The sequence below is a fragment of the Anopheles arabiensis genome, chromosome 2 (genome assembly GCF_016920715.1).
Source record: "Anopheles arabiensis isolate DONGOLA chromosome 2, AaraD3, whole genome shotgun sequence".
In the NCBI taxonomy this organism is placed as follows: domain Eukaryota; kingdom Metazoa; phylum Arthropoda; class Insecta; order Diptera; family Culicidae; genus Anopheles; species Anopheles arabiensis.
In genome coordinates, this window is record NC_053517.1 from 85,052,641 (window position 1) to 85,077,630 (window position 24,990).

Consider the following 24,990-nt stretch of genomic DNA (forward strand, 5'->3'; position numbering starts at 1 on the left):
TAACTTGTGCGTTTGCTTTTCTTCTCCCCCCTACATCAGAGTGACTTCAACGATGGAAAAGTGTTCTGCGAAATCATCAAAGATCTTGGCGGCCCGGTGCCCGACCCGCACAAGCTCAGCTCGGACCCGTCCCAGTGGGAGAGCAACCAGCAGAAGGTGATCGACGGTGGCCTCAAGCTGGGTGTTAAGCCCGTCCTGGCCGCGAAGGATATGGCCACGGCCGACGAGGAGCATCTGGGCGTGATGGCGTACACGACCTGGCTGCGGTGGGTCGTCCCACGCCCACCGCTAGCGAACATGCTGACGGTGCAGCTCGAGAGCACCTCCGGACGGGTCGGCGAGCCGACCGAGTTCCGGGTGGAGGCGCTGTCCCGCGATGTCGACATGTCGCGGGTGCGGGCGTACGTCGGCATGCCCAACACGAACACGCTCCAGCAGGTGCGGCTGGGTGCGCGGGGCGAGGGCACCTTCGTGCCGGACAAGTACGGCATGCACGAGATCGTGCTCGAGATCGATGACAACCAGTAAGGTCAACCTGCTTCCAGCGCCAAATTGATCCCTAATGCTTCGTCTCCTTCTTTTTTGACATCGTTCCAGACTTGGTGGACACTTCTTCCGGGTACTCCCAAGGCTTGTACACGTGGCCCCGCCCGGTATGGCGCCGTGCGCCCTCGGAAGCCTTGTGGAAGTGCTGGTCAACGCAACCGGTGCGCCGAAAACCGAGGACATCCTAGTGACCGCCTACAGTCCTTCCGGGCGACCGCTCAAGTGTCCGTTGAAGAAGGTAAATGTTCGTTGCACGCTGCTTTTGATCTACACTGACCACCGACACATTGGCAACATTGCAGATCGAGGAAGGACACAGTGCCATTTTCAAGCCGGACGAAGCCGGCGTGTGGGAAATTGCCATAACGTACCAGGGCCGTCACATCCAGGGCGGCCCGTTCACCTGTGCCGTGTTCGACCCGAGCGGCGTGTCCGTGCACGGGCTGGACGGGGCGATGCCGCTGCGCGCGCACTCGTTCGAGGTGGACGCGCGCGGTGTCGGGGTGGCCGGCGAGCTGCATGTTGACATCGTGCACGAGAAGCGCTCGCTGGTCTGTTCGGTCGAGCGGCTGCAGGAGAACAAGTACCAGGTCACGTTTATGCCGCGCTCGAACGGCAAGCACCGCGTGTACGTGTACTTCAACGGGTACGACGTGAAGGGGTCGCCCTTTATCATGAAGGTCGGCTCGAAGGGGCGGTCGGGCAAGACGCGAACCAGCCCGCACCAGCACGACGGCAAGCTGCGCTCGGAAAGCCCCTCGTACCATTTCAATGCGTCCTCGTTGACGCGCAAGGCGGACACGCAGAGTGGATCGCTGCGGCGCGAGATCTACTCGCCGCCGACGGTGCAAAAGTCGGGCTCACGGTCGCCGCAGGACTACGAGCCGGGCGGGTACATCAAAAGCACCAGTAAGGAGACGTACACGAGCCGCGTAATGTCCCCGGCCCGGCACAGTCCCTCGCCGAAGCTGCTGTTCCCGGCGACCGAGACGGATTATTCCGGCGGCTTTCGGCGCAGTACGGAGCTGCTGTCGCAGCGGCGTGATTCGGACGAGCTGAAGACGAGCCCGGTACGGTTGGGTGGTGGTGGCGGCGGCGTCGACGAAGCCGCCAGCTCGTACGTGAAGACGATCCGCACGGAAAACCACACCACCAAGACGATCCGCACCGTGCTCGATGGGGAGAGCAGTCCGATCGCGCACATCCGCGCCAGCCCCGGGCTGAAAAGCCCGCAAACGGTCGTGTCGGCGACGCTGCTCGATACACGCACGGCCAGCCCGAAACCGCTGATCACGACCACCAGCACGAGCACGTCCAGCACCCGGTACATACCGTCACCGGTGACGGAGCAGCGCGTCGCCAGCCCGATTGCGATGCACGAAAAGTCCAACGGCACGTACAAGGTGACGGAGCGCAACTCAACCTACAAGTCAACGGTGACGCGTGACGTCGTGCGGGACAGCCCGACGCTCGAGCGGGTCGTCCGCAGCCCGCTGACCACGGCCGCCGGCACCAGCGTGGTGGACTACTCGTCCAACATTAAGGTGAACGGGGCGAACGGGCAACCGTCGCGCCGGGACAGCTACGACGTGATCAACAAAACGAAGCATCTGTTCTCGCAGAACTCGCTGGAATCGCTGGCCAATCTTACCGAGCGGCAGCTCAACACCGACCTCACGTACGACCGGTCGACGCTGGACAATCAGACGGAGAAGAACACACACTTTAACAAGTTTTCGCTCGGCACGGAGACGCAGCCGCGGCGTCCGGTGATCGAGGACGAGGGACTGTACCGTGCCGGCGGCTATTTGAAGAACTATCGGACGGAGTCGAACGAATCGCGGTACGAGTCGAAGTACAGCTCCCAGCTGAAGGGTGGATTCGAACCGATCGGGCGGGATGTTAGCGGCGCGCGGGCTATCCGCGTGCAGGACATACCGGACGGTGTGCTGGGACGGCCGGTAGAGTTTGAGAGTAAGTAGCAGATTCCTTCAACTCTGCAAAAAGAACCACATTAACCGCCTCTCCATTTTGGTTCACTCGACTGCAGTCGATGGTTCACAGGCCGGTTCGGGAAATCTGGAAATCCTCGTCAATGGGGGTCGCGTCACGTCGGCAGTACGGGCGCTCGGCAATCAGCGCTTCATCGCCAGCTTCACGCCGCACGAGTCCGGCACCCACACGGTGCAGATCACCTTCAACGAGGAAACCGTTCCCGGTAAGTTCCACACATTGTTGTTTTGAGGAAGTTTCTTTGATTTTGCAGCATTTACGGTGGGTTTTATGCGAGGGAATCGTTCCCATTCTAACTTCGATTCTGTTCTGTTGTGTGTTGCTCCGAAGGACTGATCCTGTCGCGAATGTACACATTCTCGAGCAAAGGCAACACTCCTCTTCCTCCTACTCCGTACAGCCACTGGCAGAGGACGCGTGGCGGATAATGTTAATGGTGTCTAATGGCACATGCTTAGGTTTTATCGTCGCTTTGTTGGATTTATTTATGCGTGCTGAGGGGAAACATGTTCTTATATTGATGCGTATTTAAATAAAGCTTCTACAAGGTGTCCTTATGAATGTCGCAATAGGCTCCTGTTACACTGATTTGATGGATGGAATATTGTTAAATATCGGAAGACACTTTAAAGGACGAAAAGATCAAAAACCAACCAAAAAAATGCATGGAAAGAAATGGATCATTTTGGATATAACTAAAACTTGAGTCAACGATTTTAAATTCAATAAAACTGAATTCAAAAGGCCATTTGAGGCACTTTTTCACACTTCCTTGTCTCGTAAATAGAGGCTTTTGTCGTTTCATTTCCTCATCATCTAAGACACACGTGAATAAATGATCCGATCCATGTGTTGTTCGACCCAGTTCCCCCCTCACTTTGACTTTCAAGGGTCGATGAGCTAAGAGTTTCCACACTTTTTTCACGTTCCAAGTGAGTGGTGGCATGTGAAAAGCCTATCCATCTAACCGACGATCAGCAACGTGTCGAACATTGTGTTTTGGTTTAAAAATCGAAATTAAAAATACAATTAAACGTACCATTGTCACCGATAATTCATTCCATCCATCAAACAGAGCTGATTGGAAGAACACACAAAAAGCAATCATAAAAATCGTTACACCCTCAAACCTGTCACGGATACGTCTTGTTTATTCGAAAAGCTTAACAACCAACACGTTTTCCAGGAAGTGACTGTTTCGGGAAAATGTTGTTCAGTAACACCTTTAGGTATCGCTATTTTTGGCCATCGGCGCATGACGAATTTATGCGGCACCGCAAATGATTTTAATGGCATTCCTTTCGATTTATTCGATCGCTCGCGTTCGCCATTCATGCGTTCTCGTTAAACATGAATGTGTGACGGTGGTTTTCAAACCATTGAGAGGAAAACAAGAGTTCATGCGAGAGTTCATGCAATGTCTGCTGTTGGTTGAGCCATTTCGGCTTGCGTAGTGTATAGCCAACCAATCGTGGAGTTCATTTCGCTGCATTCATTTTATGAAGATCGGGGTTCGTTGCTTGATAAGTTGCTGGCGCGTTTGAATCATGGATATTCCTACAGTAATTGATTTCGTTACGATTTGTCTTAAATGTGTTGTTTAACTATTTTATCGTAGTTTTAAATCATTTGTTCCTTCCATAGGATCGCTTCCCACCGATAAAATTATTATCTGATCAAATTCAATCCATTATCAATTTATTACTGAGATCTTATAAAGATGAAGAACATGTTTTGTAGAGATGGGATTACTGATTTTCATAAGTAATTACTTTGAATTGATTTTAATTTTAAATTAATTTGATTTGAATTAAAATTAAGCAACTAATTTCAAGTAACTTGATGAAATAAATATTTTCGATTAACTAGACACAGGCAAGTGGTCGATATAATTACATTTTTGGAAATAGAAATAGTTATAAATACTAGCAGTTCATAAATTCTGGTGTGAAACCAATTTGAAAAAAGTAGTCACCAGTATCTATCTTCTAGCAACTACTTCAAAGTAAATGGTTTTTATGTTGGAATTAAATAAAATGACAAAAATAGCTAGTTACTACTAAGAAGCTCTTAGTAACAGGATAAAAGAGACTGGTTGTCAGATTGGCATACAATAATATAGTAGAATTAAAATAGTAAACAAAATTATAACTGTCTAAAAGTAGCTCGAGTGGTGAGTGAGATTGAAGAGCATCTAATATCCAATAAGAACGTGTAACTAGTTACAAGTACCAATTGAAAAGTAACTGGTTGTCGAAATTAAGTCTTGACACTGAAAAAAGACAAAAATAAACGGCAAAATAGCTAGTTACTTTGATTGAATTGAACGAGCTTCCTGTTTTCTAGAAAAGTATCTTGATACTTTTTTTCCAGCTGCTCGTTAGTTAGAGTATTTGCATTCCCGCTAGTGTTGGTAAAGGTTTATCACTTAAAGTAATGGAAATTGGCGGAAAAACCTGCAACAACAGTTCACATTCCCACACAACGGGCACTTTTTGCGGCGGCATTCCTGAAGCTTCACCCTCTGGCTACCTGCGCCAGGGGTGCGACCGATAGGCCGCGGCCAGGCTAAAGCCCACGGCTGCGAGAGACCAAACGCACCTTCCCTAAAGCCCATACCAACGTACAACAAAATCGAGAGATAGTCTTTGTACGTGTGTATGTGTGTAGGGCGCATAACGCAGAGAGAGAGAGAGAGAGTGAGAGCGCCACGGAGAGAAAAAGCCCACGCACGTACGCTGGCACCAACGCGGGGGAAAAAAGGCAAGTTTGGTGAGCTCTAGCGCTGCCCGATCTCGACCGATCGCGCAAGTCTTCTTTCGAACGTTAACCGCGAAGGGTGCGTGCGATCGTCGTCGTCGTCGTTCATCTGCGCGTTTCTTGCTATCCAGCAGCAAGGGTGTGAGAGGGGCACTGGGAAGAGGCTGGCATTAAAGTGCAAAAGAGAAAAGGCCTTCTACACCACACCATCACGGTGCGAAACATGTGCTAGAGTGAGCAAACGTGTGCGTAGTTCTGTTTTTTTTTCGGTTAAGAAAAATATCTTGTTCCCGTGTGTGTGTGTGTGTGCGCGCAAGACGCAGAGGGAAAACGAAAGGTGACGGCGAGGGCAACAAGAAGAAGAAATTCATCTCTCAGGTGTGTTTGTGTATACATGTGTGCCCCTGCGTTCGTGTGTATTCGTTCGCTGCCGTACTCAATACTGCCGCACCTCGAAGTGTGTGCGTGATCGTCCGAGAGGCATTAGAAAAGTTTCCCGACAACGGGGTGGAATTAGGGAACGATAGAAAAAAAAACAAACGAAACAAAAGCATATTCTTGCGTTCGAAAAACGAAAAAGAAAATTAAAAAAAAGCGGGTTGGCAAATATTTGCAGCCCCTCGTCGCGGTGTTTTGCCTTCGTCTTCGTTCGCTTCGGCCAAGGCGGCTGGATATGTGTGTGGCGCAAAGTTGTGAAAAAGTTTGCATGTGGGAATGCGGTCTGCTGCCCTGCTGCCAACACCTAGATACGGGCGAAAACGGTGGCTCCATCTCGCGACTTTAAACCGTGAAGGAACGTCTTTTTTTTTTTTTGTTCGTTGCTACTAATTACAATCAGTGGAAAAGTAGTGTGAAAAGTATGCAAAAATGGAAGCCAAATTAAGCATTTACGGTACCTGTTGGTAGCATCCGCGAGTGAAACTGATCGAATCCGACAACCGACCCTCTCTCGATCTCGCTGGGAAGCCATCTTGTGATGAGAGTGTGTGTTCTACACAAGAGACCGCGCGCGCAGCAAGATGACGTGACAAAGTTGGAGCTGTTTTTTCCTTCCTCTCTTTCGTCTTTGGGTTCCTGTTCTGTTGTGTCGTTTTTGTGTTGTGACGGGTCTCCATTTCCCGTTGTTTTTTTTGTTCCTTTTTCCATTCTCAATCGTCGGCAAAACATGCGTTCTATCATCAGCCTCTGTCCCCCTTGTCTTTGTTTTGTTGTGAAGCTTTCTCTAAAAAAAACCCCTCACTAGCTTTCTTCCTCGTTCTTTCCCCATCTGATCGCGCATAATTTTAAGGGTTCTGCTTTGACGGTGGCATTAATTTTAATAAGGCAACGACGCACCGCGCTGTGCTGTGCGTGTGGAATGTAAGCAAATTAGCATCAAACGAAGATAACGCAAAGATCTAAATTCCTAGGCTTCCTTCCTCCGTTCCATACACACACACACACACACACACACCACGGTGCGTCGTTGCTTGGCTGGTGGTGGTGGTAGTAGTTTGTTTGCTTGTTAGTGCGCGATACAGAGTGGAAAGATCGACGAAGAAGGGGGCATCAAGTATGGAGGGTTGTTTTCCGCCTGTCCTGTCGTCCTGAGTTATCTCTGCGTTGTCGCTTACTGTTTCTTCGTTGCACTTCCTCCACCCAATTCAGCAGTCGGTTTATGCTGAGTTTTATGTTGTACATCGTTGGTTTTGTTCCGCAAAATCCATATTCACATCGATCGTCAGCAACAGCAGCAGCTTCAACGCAACAACAACAACGCAGCAAAGGCTTCCGGCGGTGGCGTGACCAGTGGGCAACGTTTAGCGATAGGAAAATTAAAAGAAGCGTAAGTTTCCTTCCGTTTTTTTTTGCAGGCCCGTTCTAGCTTCGATTGGACATAAAAAGCAGTTTTTTTTTTCTTATTCAATATTAACCACAAGACCGTTGTGTTGCTACGAACCAAACTTGATCGTCCAATCAAGTGAGCACCCGAAATAATTTGAAATGATTGAAAGATTCCACCAAAAACCTTAAAAAAAAACTCCAGAAAATTACTCCCTGTGAAGGTATAATTAATGCATTATACCTACACACACACACACACACACGGATACATACACACCGAGAACTCACAGCATCGCAACGGCTTTCGGTTCTCTTAATCCACCCCTGTTGCTATCTGTCTGTTCAACGGAGTTCAACGTATTTCCTCCCCCCCCCAAACGGTCCCCCCCACCGACTGTAAGCTGACCCAGATTCTCGGAGCCGCTTTTCTCAAATGCTCCGCAGCATCTAGCGCTCTGGTGTTATCTCTCTCACTCGCACTGTTTCGCTCTTTTCTCTCTCTACCCCATTCTCTCTTGATCGTTGAGGCCTCCCCTCCTCCCCCTCCTTCGTGAAGATTAAGAAGAAACAACACGAAGGGCAATAATACCGCTCGAAAGCTGAAGCGATAAAGCAGAAAACGCACCACCGATGCACCTACCCACCACCGCACGCCACTCACACACAGCCCATTTGAGTACTGTTAAGGGCAAACCCTTCTGGTGCATATATATATCTACACATTTCCGCCATCATGAATACCGTTCGAATGGATGGTGTGTGTGTGCTAGTGCCTTTTTTCTATCCCGCGTGGAATGCACTTCCTTCGACCGATCGTTCGGTTGGAGATTAATGATGATGGAATATAATGCCCGACTCAGAATCCCGGCATCCAGCCTTTCCAGATTCTATGCCTGTGGTTTGAAATGCAGTGCCGGGAAACGAGAAATGAAAGGCGGGGCGAAGCACAACCATTAGAACGGTACATTCTTAGAGAAATAGCACGATCGGATGGTAATTAAAATGCTAGCCTCGTTTTTTTACTATCAATTCTCACACCACGGACAGCCCAAAACGCGAGGCCAAGGTGCTTGATGCCTCGATGCTGTGGCGCATTTGGTTGTGGGTTTTTGCATAACCCGAAAGCATAAACGCACCACATTCACTTTTTGTTTCGGTTTCGGTTGAGTTTCTTGAGCGACCGGCCCCAACAAAACAAAAGCTCCTCAAGGTTAGCCGGCCAGATTTCCACAAACGGCACACGCGGATTGCGGCTGGGGGGCAGGAAACTGCATTTAACTCCAACGACGACTGAATGTACAACATCCTGTCAGCATTCATCAAAACGGCTGCCGCAGCGGCGGACACTCATAATTCGCATCTCGTGCGATGGCCGTCCCACACCACCTTTGAAGCGGTTTTTTATTTTTTTTATTTTGTGTTTCATTTTCCTACGCGCATCGTTTGTCCTTTGGGACACGGACACAGCCCAACAACAATGCGGGGGTTGTGGGGGTGCCATTTTCCATTTTCTGCCAGCCTTCGGGGCGAGTGAATCGACGGCGGCTGCAAACAATGATAAGAGCGGAAGACATTTTTCTTTAATCGTCCGCCCTCGTCCGCCCCATCCTCGGTGGGCGTTGTTGTCTTCGAAGGCTAAAGTGTGTGTGTGTATTCATAAAGCAACAACCCTGCGTTAAACGTTCGACGAGCTTTGGCGAGCTAAAAACACGGCTTGGTGGTGGTGGTGGTGGTGGTGTGCGGCACCTTAAACGGCCAAACGAGCGCTGATTCATGCGTCCCGTAGCAAAGAGACAGCAACGAGCGGCACTGCTGGGAAAACTGGTACTTCCCTGAGTGGTTGTGAATGCTTTTTCTTCGTTTTTTTTTTTTAATGACGTTTAGCTCTTCGATCTTGTTCGTGTGGGTTGTATGGCGTTGGTTGAGCCACAGTCAGTGCAAAAAGGCAAGGGTGTATTGTGAAATTGAAACACACGCATTCGTTTCTGAATCAATCGTCAGAAGGGAACTGGCAATCCATCGACCTCTTCTTCCAGGTTTCAAACAACAACAGCACTACAGCTTTGCAAGTTTGCAGTTTGATCGCCTCGAGACCGCCTTTCTGCAACGCAAGCAACCCGTTAAAACTGTTTATTTTAAAATGCATTGCAAAGCTGTGGAGGTGAGGTTACAATTGCAAACCGTACCAGCTACCTCGTTTACTAAACACAGCCCAGTGTCTCAAGGTTGATGACACACACACATACATACTTACTAGGGAAAAAGGGCGCACCAACGCTTTGGTGCATATTTTCACGCTGAGTTGACGCTTTTTCCCCTTTTCTTTGTAAGCGTGGTGAAGACGGCAAGTGTGGGTCGATGCCGTGCTCGATCTCACTAACTGGCACGCTCCCCAAAATGCGTCACACACCTGTGTAAGGTGCACATTTGAGAAGGTTTTAGCGCGATAAAGATCGACAAAATCGTTTTCTCCACACTCGTAACAGCGTGTTTACTGCTCGATTCCCGTCGACAACGCGATCAAGCGAATTGATTTAGCTGATGCATCACGCCAGTTTGCACTTTCGCAATTGCTTTTAAACTGTCTGAAGGCAGAGATAGAGAGAAAGAAAGCATCCATAATACTGTTTGAATGGATAAAAGTGCAAAAGCGACGAACGATCAGCATCAATAAATGCACACAAAGTGCGATGTTGCGATAACACGGAGTACGCATTTAAATTGTGCACCATAATTGTGCGTGTGATTTCGATTCACACTGCCGATGCGTTTATCTCTTGACGCACCCACGAGCACGACGAGAGTGCAGAGGAAAATCATTGCAGACGCTTTCCCGCACAAGTGATTGTTTTGTTGAAACGTTGTTTATATAATGCCACTACACAGAAGATCATCGTGCCTTTCGTTAAGTTCAAGCTCGATTTCGATTTGTGAAAACAGTGAAATATCAAGCGTGCATATAAATTGCGCCTCAATGGTTTAATTTCAAATTACCAACGCCGCCTCGCGCCTTACAGCCGGTGCCGTACTGGCAATTTTAATTACCGAGCGATTAAGCGTGCGCCGCGTGTACGGTAATTTACGTAATAAAAGCCAATTTTGTACGGCCACGGGGGAGGAGGTCTTCACTGCTTCCGGCGGCACCCAATCGACCGTGCCCTAATGCCTAATGAGTCGGCCCCAAAAAGAGTGGCCCTTTTCGGTGTCCCATCAAGGGTGGAATAAGAGAGAGAGAGCGAGTGGTCCAGCCGTATGCAGCACAAACTACTGCACTGGGACTGCATGACTGCACCGCTGGCTGGCTGCCATTGCATTGGGAGAAAGTCGCCTCTTTGGCTGACCATCGCATGTGAAACGATCTTCTCCGACGATCTGCACACACACACACACACACACCCTGCGATCGTGTGCGCCTGCTTGTTTGTTCGTTTGTTGTGGTTTGTTTGCTGTTGGCAGAAGAAATGAGAGCTTCTCTCCTTGCTCTCGAAGTATCGAATTTTCCAAACGAGAAAGTTGTGCTGCACGGCACTGTGTGAACAAAGAGAAACGGACCGGCTGAAGGAAGCGGCACCGCAGCAGCATCAGCAGTTGTTTTTTTTTTTCACTTTCCCATTAAAATGCCGCACATTTTTCGAGGGTTTTGGCTTTTGTTGCAGGTTGCCCACAGCTGGTTGGCGAATAATTTAAAGCCACCAGAATACACCGGTGTCTCAGGGGCACGGTGGGGTTGAGTGGAGTGGATTGCGTCAATGTGGTGCCGGCGGCTGTGAAAGGAGACCCAAAACACCCCCCACGGGAGCCAAACCCCGTGTCACAAGGGCGTGTTGCTTACGCGCCCTCTCGTTTAACCGCCAACCGTTTGTCGCCCGGATCGAGCTTTAATTCGATTCGAAGCAGGTGACGGTGGTTATTCCCGCGTGTTTAAATGTTGTACGTAAGTGTGTGTGTGTGTGTTTTTTCCCCATTTTCTAATTTTCGGCACAATGGCTCCCCAAACAGGAAAACGCTTAATATTCGCATATTAACGTATTATGCAAGCGTTAGTCGCCACTCGGGCTGCATGATTGATTTATACTCCCTTACACGAGTATTGTTTCCTTCCCTCCATTCACTCAAACCGCCATAACAGTGCGTTACGGTTATGGTCGGAAATGAAGCGTGCAGCATTTGAATTATTTTAATTCACCACACCCGGCTCACGGGGGCGCTCGTTTGGGGCGCTTGGGTCGATGAACTGTGTCAATTGCTGGTTGGCTTTTAGTTTCATTTAACACTTACCGAATAAATTGAAACGTATGATTCGACTCATACACTGCATAACGATACAATTTTTTGTTAAATGAAATGAGTTTACCAATTTCTTTCACTCATTTTCGAGGTTCGTCGCTTGTTAGGCACGCACAAGTCTTTTGTTGTGAAATTGTTCCGTTTGCAGCACTTTTTCGCTTCTCCTGTATATCTCGTGGGATAGATGATAGTTTCAAACGTACACACACACACACACGCACAGGGGTCACTCCGCAGCACACCAAAAACCGGTCCTTTTCGTCTCACCAAAATAGCTCACCCCGGCATCTTGTGAGCTGGAAAGCGGAGAAATCCCGTGATGTGTGTGTTGCGCTTCTTGCTTGGCGTTGTTGCTTTGTTATTCGTTTTTTTTTTATCATCCGGGAGGGTGTGGAGGGTGTTGTACACACAATCTCGCCCCGTTGGCTGAGAAATGTACAAATCCACACACAAATCCCACCCCGAAAACGACATTCCAACATTAGCGGGAACCAACAGCGACGTCCAACCCATCGTCCCATGCCCAGCGATGACATACGCACCGCAGGAATGGGAAGCAAAATGCAAATCAAAACAGAGTGATGAAAACAGGCTCCCTGTGCCACGTTTTACTTACACGTGGAGAGCTTAACGTGGCCGTCGTGGTTGGGTCGTGATTCGTGATGGTTTTCTTCTAGAATCTTCCACCCGAGTGGAGGATTGCTTTTGAAATAGTAGTAGCTTACGACAAATCATGACATATATACATTGCATTCCCTCAAATGCACGCTTAGAGTATGTGTCGTGTTTAGGAATTAAATCCCGCACGGAAAAAAGAGCTGGCCGCAACAACAAAGCGTGTAAAAAAAACAAAGCTTTTCATACTTTTCAAACCCATACCGACCACCGACCCACTTCCCATTTTAAGGTCATTTTACTGTCCATTAAAACCCGGGTAAGCAGTTCCTTTCTTTCTGCTTCGCTGTCGCTGTGTTTGGGGAGCTTGCATATGCATAAAACATTACCCCAACCGCATTTCCCCCAATGGCAGAATGAGGTGTGCCATTCCGCCGCTGTTCGCGAATGACCTTCCGTCCGGGTTGTGGTTGTGCTGACCAGTGACGTCGGTTGGTGAGTGAGATGCTCATGTTTATTGATAAGAAGAAAAAACTTTCACCAAATGGGCTGTGTGTGTGTGTGGCGTTCACATACCGCTCCACCTCGGTGCGTGTTGAAGAGTTTTCCCGCACCCACACCCTGTGTGGGTGGACAACGGAAAACGAAAACGGACGGCATGGAAAGCGAAATTTTCATTTCAAGCGGTCAAACTTTTCGGAACGGAAGCGACCGGCCCGGTTGTTGAAGGTTTGTGTGTTGAGGATGATCGACGAGAGGGGAATGAAAATAAAATTAAAGGTAATAACAGACACACACTCATAAACGCCAAAGAAGAGCTGACCATCTTCGCTCGTTCGCTTTCGTTCCCTTTCGAGGTGGGTTAATTACCTCCCAAAAACGCACTGGGCCCTGATTGATCGTGATGGATTGCAGAAGGTAGAGGTGTTTTTGTTTGTCGAATCGATCAGATGGATCGGGTTGGCCGTTGTTTTTGTTGGTCCGTCTTCTTTTTGGAGGGTTGTGCCTTTTGCCATATACCGGTAGTAGTAGCAGCCGGTAGCCAAAAGTGGGCAACTCAAGCCAACCTAACGGGCGAGCCTGATTGGAAACGAATCGATTTTCCCTGCTCGCAGTAGTGGGCACTTTCACCTCGAGCGGCGTTGGTCCGAGAGACACAGTTTCTCTTTTCTTCCTCACTTCAAGGGTTGGCTGGAGTGGAGCAAGATGGTGTGTTGTGTGCGCGCGTGTGTGTGCATTAATACCACACGAACTGTGGACAGTCTGTGGGACAGATCAATCAATGATGGAATGGAGAGAAGAAGAAGGAAAAAACGACACAATCTCTCCAGCTTTTTTGTCCCAAGATGGAATGCCACTTTGCCAATCGCCGTACAGAAAGCGAGAGTGCCCGCCGAGTCCGTGTCCGTGCGCGGAGATAAATACCGAAATATGCTTGCCAATGCTATGTTTTATGCTCTCCCCCCAAAAAACCGGAAAGACTACTTGCCACACACATACATTACACTCCCGAACGAAACAGACGGAGGGATATCGTGGGGGTGAGTTTCCGTGTTTTGGTGTTGCCACGTTGTCCAGCTTTTGAGACGACGGAATTCCTTCATGTACGATCGCGCGTTGAATAACTGCAGTGGTCATGTTTTACCTGCTTGTATAACACAATACCATACGCGTACACGAACCATCTTCAGCCACAACAACACGCTGATGGATAGATAATTAATATTTTTAAAGCAAGCTGCCCGCTTTAGTTTGATCCAACTCCCAAACGTGTTGATGGTTTGTTGATGTACCAAAGCTCTGTGGTCAAGAATTTGCCTTCATACCCAATCCAGCATTCAATAGATTGACTGGAGAAACTAAAATCCGAGGGAAAACCCTCATTTTCCAGCTCATCTCACAGCAAATGTGTGTTACGAGAGCTTTCACGCCTTGCCGTCCCAAACAACGGCGAGAGGGAAAAACACGGCACAGGCGCCTACCCAAGAAGAGATAATCTCCGGTCGTACAGACGGGATGGCTCGATTTTCCCGCAGCACCACCAAACGCCTCTGTCTGTGTGTGTTTTGATGTGTGCTGATCGGTTCGTGCGCGGAAACGCGATCATTTCACACGCGACGCACGCCACGCCACACTCGCGTAACCTGATTTCTGTCTGCAATTAAGAGCAAAAAACGCTTGGCACAGTCCCTCCCATGTGTATGTGTGTGTGTGTGTGTTTTGTTATCTTCTTGCACTCTTCTTGCCTTCTTCTCAACTGCAATCCCCCAATTGAGTACAACTACACCACCCCTCTTGCCTTCATTATTAATCTTATTTGGTAATCGGAACGCGTCCCACTGCGCAACAGTCCAAACCGTACGGGGGAGCGCAAATAAATTACTGTTTGCTGCATTTTGCCCTCCATCGGGCGCATCTTTCCGGGTTCGCTTCACCTTGGGGGAGTGCATTTTTGGTTGCGCTGCATGCGCAACTATTGGTTTACTTTTCATGCGACGATCGTGCGCAATCGATAAGACAGACACACTTTACTGCACCAACACCGGGGACCAACTGGCCGCCGTGGCAGCTTTCGTTGTCAAACATGTGCTGTTGTTAATATTAATGTCCACCAAATGGCATCGTTCACATTGTTTCGTGTTCGAGTCGCAAGGGTCTCTCTCTTTTGTGTACGTATGGACAGATGTAAAAGGCGAGCTCTTCAGACTGCTTTAGAGCATTTAAAAGACAACGCATTGACCGACAAGAGTGGTTACTTTTCAGTCAAGATCTCCCACATTGATAAGTGGGATAGGTGAAGGAGAACGAGATGAGATTTTAAAACAAATTTGATGCCCTCGTGGTATTTTGATAAATGGACAACCGTGGACTGATACTCGGATAGATTCAGACCTATTTTAGTGTAATTTAAAGATGATCTTTTTAATTTCTGAGGATCTTTTTGTCAAGATGTAGATCGGCATGATGGAACATGTGACGGAAGTCATTGTAGATGACGGACGGCATGTGGAATATGTAAACGGAAGTCGTTGTAGATGCTATCGTTACTTACTTGTCAAGATATTGAAGTGGATATTGTATTTAGTTGGGATATTCCGAAGAACTACTTTGACTGATATTCCGAAGAACTTCCAGCAGACTGTTGCTTACAATCAATAGGAGTTTTATGTCAAGTCGTTAGAATGCAGCAAAGGTCCAAAGCAAAGATGATTCACTACAATGACAGGATCTGGAAGGTTCCTGTTCAACTCAAGACTACTAGATATTAATAGTTGCGTAGAAATGGTTACTGAGGATCTTGTATGAAGCTCTCTCCGATATTCTGAACTGAAAATTAGTCAAATCATTATTTAATGCACCTTGGAACAACTTTGAAGTATCTTTGTCTTTTACATATCCAAATTCTCTTATTTTTGTCAACGATGTTCTGGCACCTCAACTGACCTGTCCCTCTCTTCTCCTTTTTCTTCTCCCCCCGCTCCCGCAGGCTCACCTTGGAATATCAACATCATGTCGTCACCAGGGCTCACGGCTCTCGGTGAGTCCACGCGGCTAGTGCCGGCAAACCTGCCGGCGGTTTTTGAGGTGCTGCCGCCCCCGGGCGCCTCGATCCGTGGCAGCGACTGCGTCGCCACCGTGCTCTCCCCGAGCAAGACCAAAGTGTCCGCCCGGGTGACGCACGAGTCGGCCAACGGTTCGCTCCGGATCGAGTTCGTCCCGTCGGAGGTCGGCACGCACATTATCGAAGCATCGATCGGGGGCACCACCCTCGTGGGCGGTCCGCTCATCGCCAAGGTGTACGACTCGAGCCTGATCCAGGTGACGGACGTGAACGGCGGTGTCGTTGGGCAGCCGTGCCAGTTCCGCGTCGACGCGAGCGCAGCCGGCGAAGGACAGCTGGAAATTTCGATCAACGAAGGCGAAGTGCCAAACCATGTGCAGGTGGTGGGCGGTGGCCGCTGTTTGGTGTCGTTCACGCCCGAGCAAGCCAAACCACATCTGATCGATATCAAGTTTAACGGTGAAACGGTTATCGGCTGCCCGTTCGTGTGCTCGGTCGCCGATACGAGCCGCGTTCTGCTGAACCTCACCAATCTGGAGCTGATCCCGGTCAATCGGCCGGCTTCGTTTCACATCACCGTCAGCGGTGGTGGTGCGGCCGAGCTGGCCGTCAGTGTGCGCGGACCGCAGGGTGAGCTGCCGGTGCGCGTAACCGGCGACATCCATGCCGGGTTTACGGCCGAATTTACGCCGAACCATGTCGGCGCGCACACGATCAACGTCGAGTACAATGGCTATCCGGTGCAGGGCACACCGTTCGTGGCGAAATCGTACGACGCCACCAAGGTAGCGGTCGGGTCCGTGTCCAAGGGTACGGTCGGCCGGCCGGTACAGTTCACCGTCGATGCGGGCGACGCGGGCGAAGGCAACCTCGAGATAACGATCTCGGCCAAGGGCCACAACATTCCCACGCAGGTGCATCCGCAGGGAAATGCCAAGTAAGTGTTGCTGCTACTGCTGACGCTCCCAAGTTAGCGAAGATCTTAACGAAACTCATCTGATCTCGTTTTTCCGCTTGCAGATTCGCCGTCTCGTTCGTGCCGGCCGAACCGTGCGAGCACATCATCAACGTGTCGTTCAACAAAATGCTTGTCCCCGGCTGCCCGATCACCGTCATCATCAACGGCGGTACGACCGGGCCGCAGGTGTCGCTCGGCGGGCCCGGCCCGCTCCACATGCCCAACTCGCTGGTCATCAACCACGCCGGAGGCCGCCTGGAGGACATCGAAGTGAACGTCGAAGGTAGGTGGTGGCCACCGGTCGTCCCCGGAACCGTAGATACTAGCGTAGTGTTTGTGTAACTTTGTTATCCTGCGTGTGTGTATGTGTGTGTTGTTTTGTGTATTTGTATAAGAAATATTCTCAATTACTATTACGTTCTTTTGGGGTTCAATTTGCGATCTTTGCGCAGAATACTTATTACTACCGTACTGTTATTAGCAAGTTAAGAATTGTTTGTAGTCTGACGTCTGTCTCACTGTATCACACACACACACACACAAACACACAATCCTTTTCACTCTCTCTCTTCCTCTATCTCAATATTCCTTTTTAATAACGCGTTTTTGTTAGTACACCGTACTCCGTAGCCAGTATCATTAGCGCGATCTTCTTGCTAGATAATCCTTTGTTTCTCCGATAGTTCGCGTTCCCAAAATTTCGTCTCTTTTTCTACATGTCACACTTTACCCTCATTTGTTGTCTCACTTTTGATCTGGGTGCTAGATCCTTACTGCAACTAGCGAGCAATATTAGATCCACACACACACACACACAAACTTTTCTATCTTTTTTGTCTTATGTGTTTTTTGTTGTTATTAAAATTCCTCCCATTTTTTTTTTTGTGCAAAATTCACACACGGGCATTTTGGAGTTACAAAACTAAAGCAAAACCTCTCAATCGACTACCATTCCGGGCCAGCACTTCACCCATTTAGAGAGATAGGCATATATCAAGCTAAATCGCGTGCACAGTGCATTGGAATGCTGCAGGGGAGAAAGGAGAAGCGAAAGGTTTCGATCACGGTACAAGTGATTAGGAAATGGTCCACAACCAAAGAAAAACCTTTAAATAGCAATTTGTGAAAAGCGTACGAGAGAAGAAAAAGGAATTATTTCTTTAAATGTGTAACATAACCTAAACAAAAAAGACATGATTGTGGTTGAGATTCAGATTCAGTCCAATCAGTCCTGGCAAAAAAAGAGCGCATCATTTCCAACTTCCCTTTTGGCTCAAGCTCAAAAGGATCGAAATTTTTCAAACCAACCACAATCATTGCAAAGAAGAAACAAACAAACAAACAACCCATTTTTTAACCCGTTCTAGCACTGTAAATGAATCGTTTTAATCTGACCGGAGGTCTTTCCCCATTTTCTTCTGTTTTACATGTACATTCCAGGGCGCCGTAGACTTTTGTACTAGAAACACTTTGATTGATTGATTGATTTAATTTCACCTTTTTTAAAAACAATGATCGTTCCCCCCCGTTACCGTTTTTGGATGTTGTGAATAATATTAGCTTATTGTAGCCACCAACACACCCCAGCCACCAAGGCTTTGGTGGCTTTTTTTACTAAATTTGGTTCTAAAAACCCTTCCCTAGACGGTGGAACGATGCCATGGCAACACAGAAGCCATACAATCTCCAGTGATGCCTCCCCTCACGCGTCTGTCTTAAACACGCTCGCTGCAGAAAGGCGCCTTTTAGCGCGCAGCCTGCTACAATTTGCCATCTTCGTCCGTACCACGTGTACGAATCCATGCTTGTTTTTTTTATTTAAATCTATTCATTTCGAGCGCTTTATTGCAATGTCCTTCGCTTTGTAATTTTGTTTTGTAACTTTAATACAAATTAATCCAACAAGCATCTCTCTCATGCAAACACAGATTTCTAACACTCTCGTTGAGACCAGATTGATCGATTGGCTAGAAGATAAGCAACATTAATAATATTAAGAACCATTAAGCCATTAACATTAGCACCATTAAGGCATGTTAACCAACAAACAGTAGTGACGGTAGCAGAACGAAAGGATACGAAAAATGTGGGGAGAAAAGAGGAAAAAAAACATATGTTAGAAATATGCTTTTTTGTATCACTCACACATAACACACGTATTTATTACTCACAATCGACACATCCACCAACCAATCCATACAAGTTGCTAACATTCCAACACACACCACAGTTATATTTCGTTTTGATGTATTTCGTTGATTTATACCTTCTTTCGGCGTGGGTTCTTGGTGTATAATAAATAAACAAACCAACAAAGCAAAATTTCCGACTAATAAATCCGCATAGCGGCATGGCGTGAGTACACTCCCTCGTTGCTGTAAGTGTCCCTCTTGTAGAAATCACCTCCCTTGGTGTATATCCCTTTGCTTCCCATACTCAATACTGGTTTTTGTTATGGCTGGGGGTTAGGGGAGTCTACGAAGGAGTTAGTCCCGCCCCAGCCTGCATGTAGATACACTCTCTCGGTTCCCTTTAAAAAACGCACAAAAAAATCTTAAATTGAACCATAAAGTAAAGTACCGAAAATCAAAACGCGAATCCGTTCCGACACTTCACTCCCACCCCCCCGCTTCACACTACAGGCCCCTCCGGTCATTCGGTACCGGCGCAGGTCTTACAGACGGCCGACGGTGTGTTTAAGGCCGAGTTTGTACCGCGCGTTGTCGGCGAGCATCGGGTTAGCGTAACCGTCGAGGGACAGCCGACCGTTGGCAGCCCGTACTCAGCGAAGGTAAGTGAGATTGGGCCAGCATCCTGCACCTACCCGCCAAGGTCGTTTGCGAAGAATGGGAATGGGCTTCAAGGTGTGATCGGGATTATCGGTATGGAGTAGCGATCGCTGTTTAGAATGCTGTTTTATTCCCGTGTGGAATGCTGAGGGATGGGCCGACACTGAGCTGTTTAATAATGTATAAGCTTTTGGAGCGAATTAATGATCACTTGAAGAATGTGGTTACGCTTCCGTGGTTACGGCAAGTCACTCTACATTGTGGATCTCCAATGGATCCTAGGCACTCCAAACATTGAAGTTTTCCAAACAACAACAGATTCCTTCCAAGAAAGATAAGTTTGCTGGCCACAAGCAACAATCAAACCACTCTAATATTGGTTTCATAAGCCCCAATTTTAATGCTTACGTCTCGTCGTCGCTAATCTGATCTCATTTACCGGATGACTGCCTCTGCTTACTGCAGTGGAAAAAAAACTATTTAATAATGAAACACAACCGTTTCTGTGTTCCGGGAGTGTAAGTGATATAATCATGCAATTTAGATGTGACAGCACAGAGCAGTAGTAGCGTTGATCGGAGCGTTGGAAGCAATTGATGCATCATTTCCCGGTCGGCTGAGTGTGTCATACGATGCACGACAGCAGATAGCATTCGTTTGGAGTTTATGTGCCTGTGGTATGCAAAAGTGGGACATGCTTTTCGTGTGCTCAAATCATCCTAAACATGTCCAAACAAGACATTTACGAGCAGTTGTGAAATTGTTTGGTTAAAGCTTGTTTTAACTTCAAGCATAAGTCACGTCTTCTCCAGGCCGTATGGTTTCTTCCCTAAGTTTATTACACTTGTCCAAAAACCACCACCACCTCTTTTGATGGTCAAGATATACGGCGCAATTTTAGCTCTTCCATGTCTGCCTTCCCCGTTTACGCTCTAATGCGTTTTGAGAAATGAAAAGTGACTCTTTAAAACTGTAAAACCACCACACTTGTTGAGGACTAACCCACAAGCTCCAACTCTGAAGGGTAGTCCAATGTGTGTGTGTGTGTTTTGTCCATAGTCATTGTAGCTTGACGAATGGGTAATTAAAAAAGCAAGAAGAACATTGCTCCCCTTTATACCATCTTGCCTTCTTAGGGTGTATGTATTTGGATAACAATTTTTTGAACATACTGGGAACTCCGAAAAACTCCCACACCGACTCTACGCTCCCAATTAATCGTGTCCAGAGCGTAGAAGTTGAACTCCGATTCTAGAAGGTCACATTCATCATGAACCCTTAGAATGATGTATTTACGGAGACACGTGTGCAAGAGCAAACGCTCCACAGTTTGCGCAAGGCAATGCGCATCAGAGTTGTGCCTTAGAGGAAGCATTGTGCGCGTTTGGAGTATAATTACCGTTAATTATTAACTTTATTCGCGCTTGTGCAACAACAACAACGACAGCTCCAGTGTTAGGCCATAGAAAATACCTCACACACACAACCACACATGGAAGTTGCTTTTGTTCCAATGTGGAAGCGAAAAAGAAGCGCTAGATCAGCGTCAGTACGCTCACACCTCTCCAGTCTCTAACCAGTTCGCCCATCCACCCTCCCATTTAATCATTCCGATCACGTCTCGGCCCGTAGAAAGAAGGATAGGGACAACCAACAGGGTTGAAAGTATTTCCCGTCTGTGGCCAAAACCCAAGCGCCCATACTAACACCCGCTTTCCATTGCTATTCCACCTGCCCGGGCGAACGGCGGGGGCCTACGCGAACACGCATCCATCATGCCACAACAGGTCTACGACGTTACCGCGATCAAGGTAAAGAACGTTAACAATGGAACCGTCGGGAAGCCGGTCGTATTCTTGGGTAGGTACCAAACCCTTTGAACCGTGTAAAGAGAAAAGCTAAGAAAGCATGCACTTACCCCTTATTATTGCTTCTTCCCGCATCCCCGCAGTCGAAACATCCCAGGCCGGACCGGGCAATCTGGAGGTGACGGTCAATGGCGGCCGCGTACCAACGTCCGCCCAGGCGCAGGGTCAACACACTTACGCGATCAGCTTCACGCCCCGCGAGGCACAGAACCACACGGTCGAGCTGCGGTTCAACGGGCAGGACGTGCCGGGCAGTCCGTTCACCTGTAAGGTAAGGCACATCCCCACGGCCACTCCCAATCCCCCATCCCCCCCTCGCGCCTTCTGTCCGACCGGAAGAAAAGCATTGGCGTGTGGCCTAAAATAAACGGGGAGGTTTTAATTGACACACGATCGATTACGATAGGGAAGGGTGGGAAAGTGTGTCGCTGCAAGTAATTCACCTGAGTGTCGGGGGCCCAGCCACTCTTTGGGGGCTTCCACGCTGGCAGTTGCAATTGATCCGGTGGCCACCGTTGTGTGCTGTGTGCGATGTGTCGTGCGGGCGTTAGACGAAGCTGTTGCTGGTCCAGACGGTGCTGTCGGATACGGTTCCTGCACCGGGGGAAAGTATGTCCAAGAGTTTGTTTTTTTTTTGTGATGTTAAACGGAAAGGTTCACCAGGGAAAGAATTATTGAACAATTCTGCAACAACTGCACTGTAGTGATGGGTAAAGTTGGCAAAAATCTGGAGTCGACTCCGATCCAACTCCGAAAGGGAGGACCGCCCATCATTATCCGGAGTCGTTCGGAACCGTCCGGAATCTACCAGAGTTGTGAGGAGTCGTCCAGAGTCATCCGGAGACATCTGGAGTTGTGCGGAGTCGTTCGGAGTCGTCTGGAATCGGCTGGAGTTGAAGTCGCCCGGAGTCAGCCTTCGAAACAAAGGCCTGTATACGAATTGCACGCACAAAGTGATAGACCAAGACGTAATGAAATGCCTGATCACAAGCACAGTACACTGGACGGCTCCTGTTGACTCCGACTGACCTCGATTCTGGTCGACTCCGAATTACTCCTGACGACTCCGAATTACTCCTGACGACTCCAAACGACTCCGGACGACTCCGACTCCGGGCGGAACTAGTGGTTCAGATTTTGACGGTGTCAGAATCGATCTAACTATAGCCGGAGCACATCACTCCTACACTGTCACAAGTTCCAATGGTTACTAAGATCTTCTAAGGGCAGTGGTCGGCAAAGAAAAGTTCGCGAGTGGGATGTGGTTCCTTTCTGACTAAATGAGGGCTCTTTTCGCCCCTTTTTATACAGTGTCATACATTCTACTGGTTGTTTTATCAATGCTGTTCTTTGCATCCACCTCTAAGGGTATTTTGATTTATTTTTGCCCTCTTCATTGCAAAGCTTGCCGACCACTGGCTTAGTGCTATGTCATAAATGTCATCTTACAACCAAAACAAAGCGTTGCCATCTCTCCAAAACGTCGCGGAGCTGTAGTATACTCTCACCCAAGCTCCCCATTTCTCCATTTCTAACACCTTTTTTTTTCTTTTAGGTATCGCCGGCCGCCCGCATCGTGAGCAGCGATCTGACCGACAAGGTAAGCGTTGGCCATACGTTTGACTTCGTCGTCGAGTCCGACATTGCGCCCGTGGTGGAAGTGCTCGGCCCTGCCCGTCGTCCCGTCCGGGCCGACATTGTCCCGGCGGCCTCTCCATCGTCCGGCTATCGGGTCAAGTTCGAGCCGGTCGAGGTCGGTGACCACTCGGTCGAGGTACGGCTGCCGGGCAGCGGTCACGTTGAGGGCAGCCCCTTCCTGCTGAAAGCGTACTCCGCCGAGAAGGTGGTCGTCACGGACATACGGCCCGGTGTCGTCGGCAAAAGCGTCAGCTTCGGCATCAACGCGAGCCAGGCCGGGGCGGGCAATCTGGAGATCATCGTTGCGGTGGGCGGCAAGAACGTGCCCAACTTTGTCCAGTCCGAGGGAAACGCACGGTTCAAGGTGAACTTTAAGCCGACGGAAGCGGCCACCCATTCGCTGTCGGTGCGGTTCAATGGCTACCCGGTGCCGGGGTCACCGTTCGCCTGCCACGTCACGCATGCGCCCGTTTCCCTCTCGAAAGCGATCGCGACCGGCGAGTGTCTGCGGCAGGCACCGGTCAAGGCGGAGAGCGTGTTCGAGCTGGAGGGCTTCGATGGCATCGATCCGCAGGTGCTGATAACGGCCCCGTCCGGCGACACCGTCACATCGCGCGTCAGCTTCCGCGACGAGGTGCATCTGGTCGCGTTCGTGCCGACGTCCGTCGGGCGTCATCTGATCAGCGTCACCGCGAACGATCAGCACATCAACGGATCGCCGTTCTCGTGCAACGTGTTCGATGTGTCGCGCGTATCGATCAGTGGACTGGATCCGCGCAGCACGATGGCTTCGCTCGGGGTGCCGCTGACGTTTAGCGTCGATGCGGCCGGTGCTGGCGAAGGAACGCTGGAGCTTGTCGTGTCCACCGCAACCAGCACGGTGAAGGCGGAGGTGACGGCCTGCGCCCGCGGGCTGTACGACGTCACGTTCATACCGCAGAGCTGCGAGCCGCACTTTGTCAACATCACGTTCAACGATCTGCCGGTCGAGGGCAGCCCGTTCCGGTGCGAGGTGCAGCAGAACACGCAGCACGTGCAGGTGGGCAACACGACCCTGATCGATCTGATGGCGGACGACCAGACGGTGGAGATATTCGACCCGGAGAACAAGCTCGTCCCGTTCACGCTGTCGCGCAAGGCGGCCGAGTTCCGGGCGGCCAAGATTGGCCAGTACGTGGTGCGGTACATCGATCAGGAGACGCGCAACTTCATTGCGGCCCGCACGATCAACGTGTTCGACCCGTCGATGGTGAAGATTGTGGAGGTCGGCGAGGCGTACTGCCACAAGCCGGCGTCGCTCGTGGTGTCGACGAACGAGGCGGGACAGGGTACGCTTACGTCGATGGTACGGTGCGGTGGGCTGGAGGTACCGCATTCGATCCGCGGCACGGCCAATGGGGGCGTGTGGGAGATCGTGTACCATCCGACGCGCGTCGCCCCGCACAAGATCATGATCCTGTACAACCAGGTGCCGATCTCGAACAAAGCCATCGAAATCAATGTCCTGGCGCCGGCGATGAGCAAGGAGGTGAGTAGGATTTAAAAACATTCTTACCCCAGAGGAGCTCACAAGTGTGTCTTTCCTCGCTTTCCATGCCTTGCAGATCACCGTGAACGGGTTGGGATTGTATCAGGCGCGCGTTGGCAAGACAACCTCGTTCGCGATCGACACCGTTGGCCATCCGGCGCGTGAGTTCGATGTCGTTGTGTCGGGCCCGGGCGGTCAGGCACTGCCCGTTCGATGCTACCAGACCAAGGGAGGTCATTTGCAGGCCGAGTTCACCGTCCAGAAAGTTGGTCAATGTTTAATTGGTAAGAAGAGGCAAGCTTTTCGATCAAATTCAGGGTTCAAATAACGCTTGTTCTTTCACCACTGCAGATGTTCTCCATCAATCGAAACCATTGATGGGCAGTCCGTACACGTGCGAGTCGTACGATCCGACCAAGATTCAGCTGCAGAAGGTGCCGAAGATGAACCTTTGCGCCAACTCGCCCATCTCGTGGATAGGTAAGTTCTTCCCAATGCCTTACGACAAGTGTTGTACAGTGGTGGGTTACCGGAGTTTTACCTTTTTCGTTTTTACCTGGGTAAATTATTTAAATTATTTATTATCGCTTATATTAATAATC

General features: G+C 49.3%; 1 protein-coding gene across 9 annotated transcripts in view; it reads left to right on the forward strand.

Annotated features, from left to right (window-relative positions):
• The window catches only part of LOC120896126 (filamin-C), a 41,741-nt gene that overhangs the window by 13,515 nt on the left and 3,236 nt on the right, over nt 1-24,990 (forward strand). The window contains exons 4-15 of one of the 9 annotated variants that reach the window (XM_040300051.1): nt 40-524; nt 598-784; nt 849-2,520; nt 2,597-2,764; nt 15,533-16,544; nt 16,628-16,848; nt 19,208-19,356; nt 21,142-21,214; nt 21,306-21,493; nt 22,778-24,388; nt 24,465-24,672; nt 24,740-24,868. In XM_040300051.1, the coding sequence (XP_040155985.1) occupies nt 40-524; nt 598-784; nt 849-2,520; nt 2,597-2,764; nt 15,533-16,544; nt 16,628-16,848; nt 19,208-19,356; nt 21,142-21,214; nt 21,306-21,493; nt 22,778-24,388; nt 24,465-24,672; nt 24,740-24,868 (6,103 nt within the window). The other 8 variants (XM_040300218.1, XM_040300138.1, XM_040300295.1 and 5 more) reach the window with 8 other exon arrangements.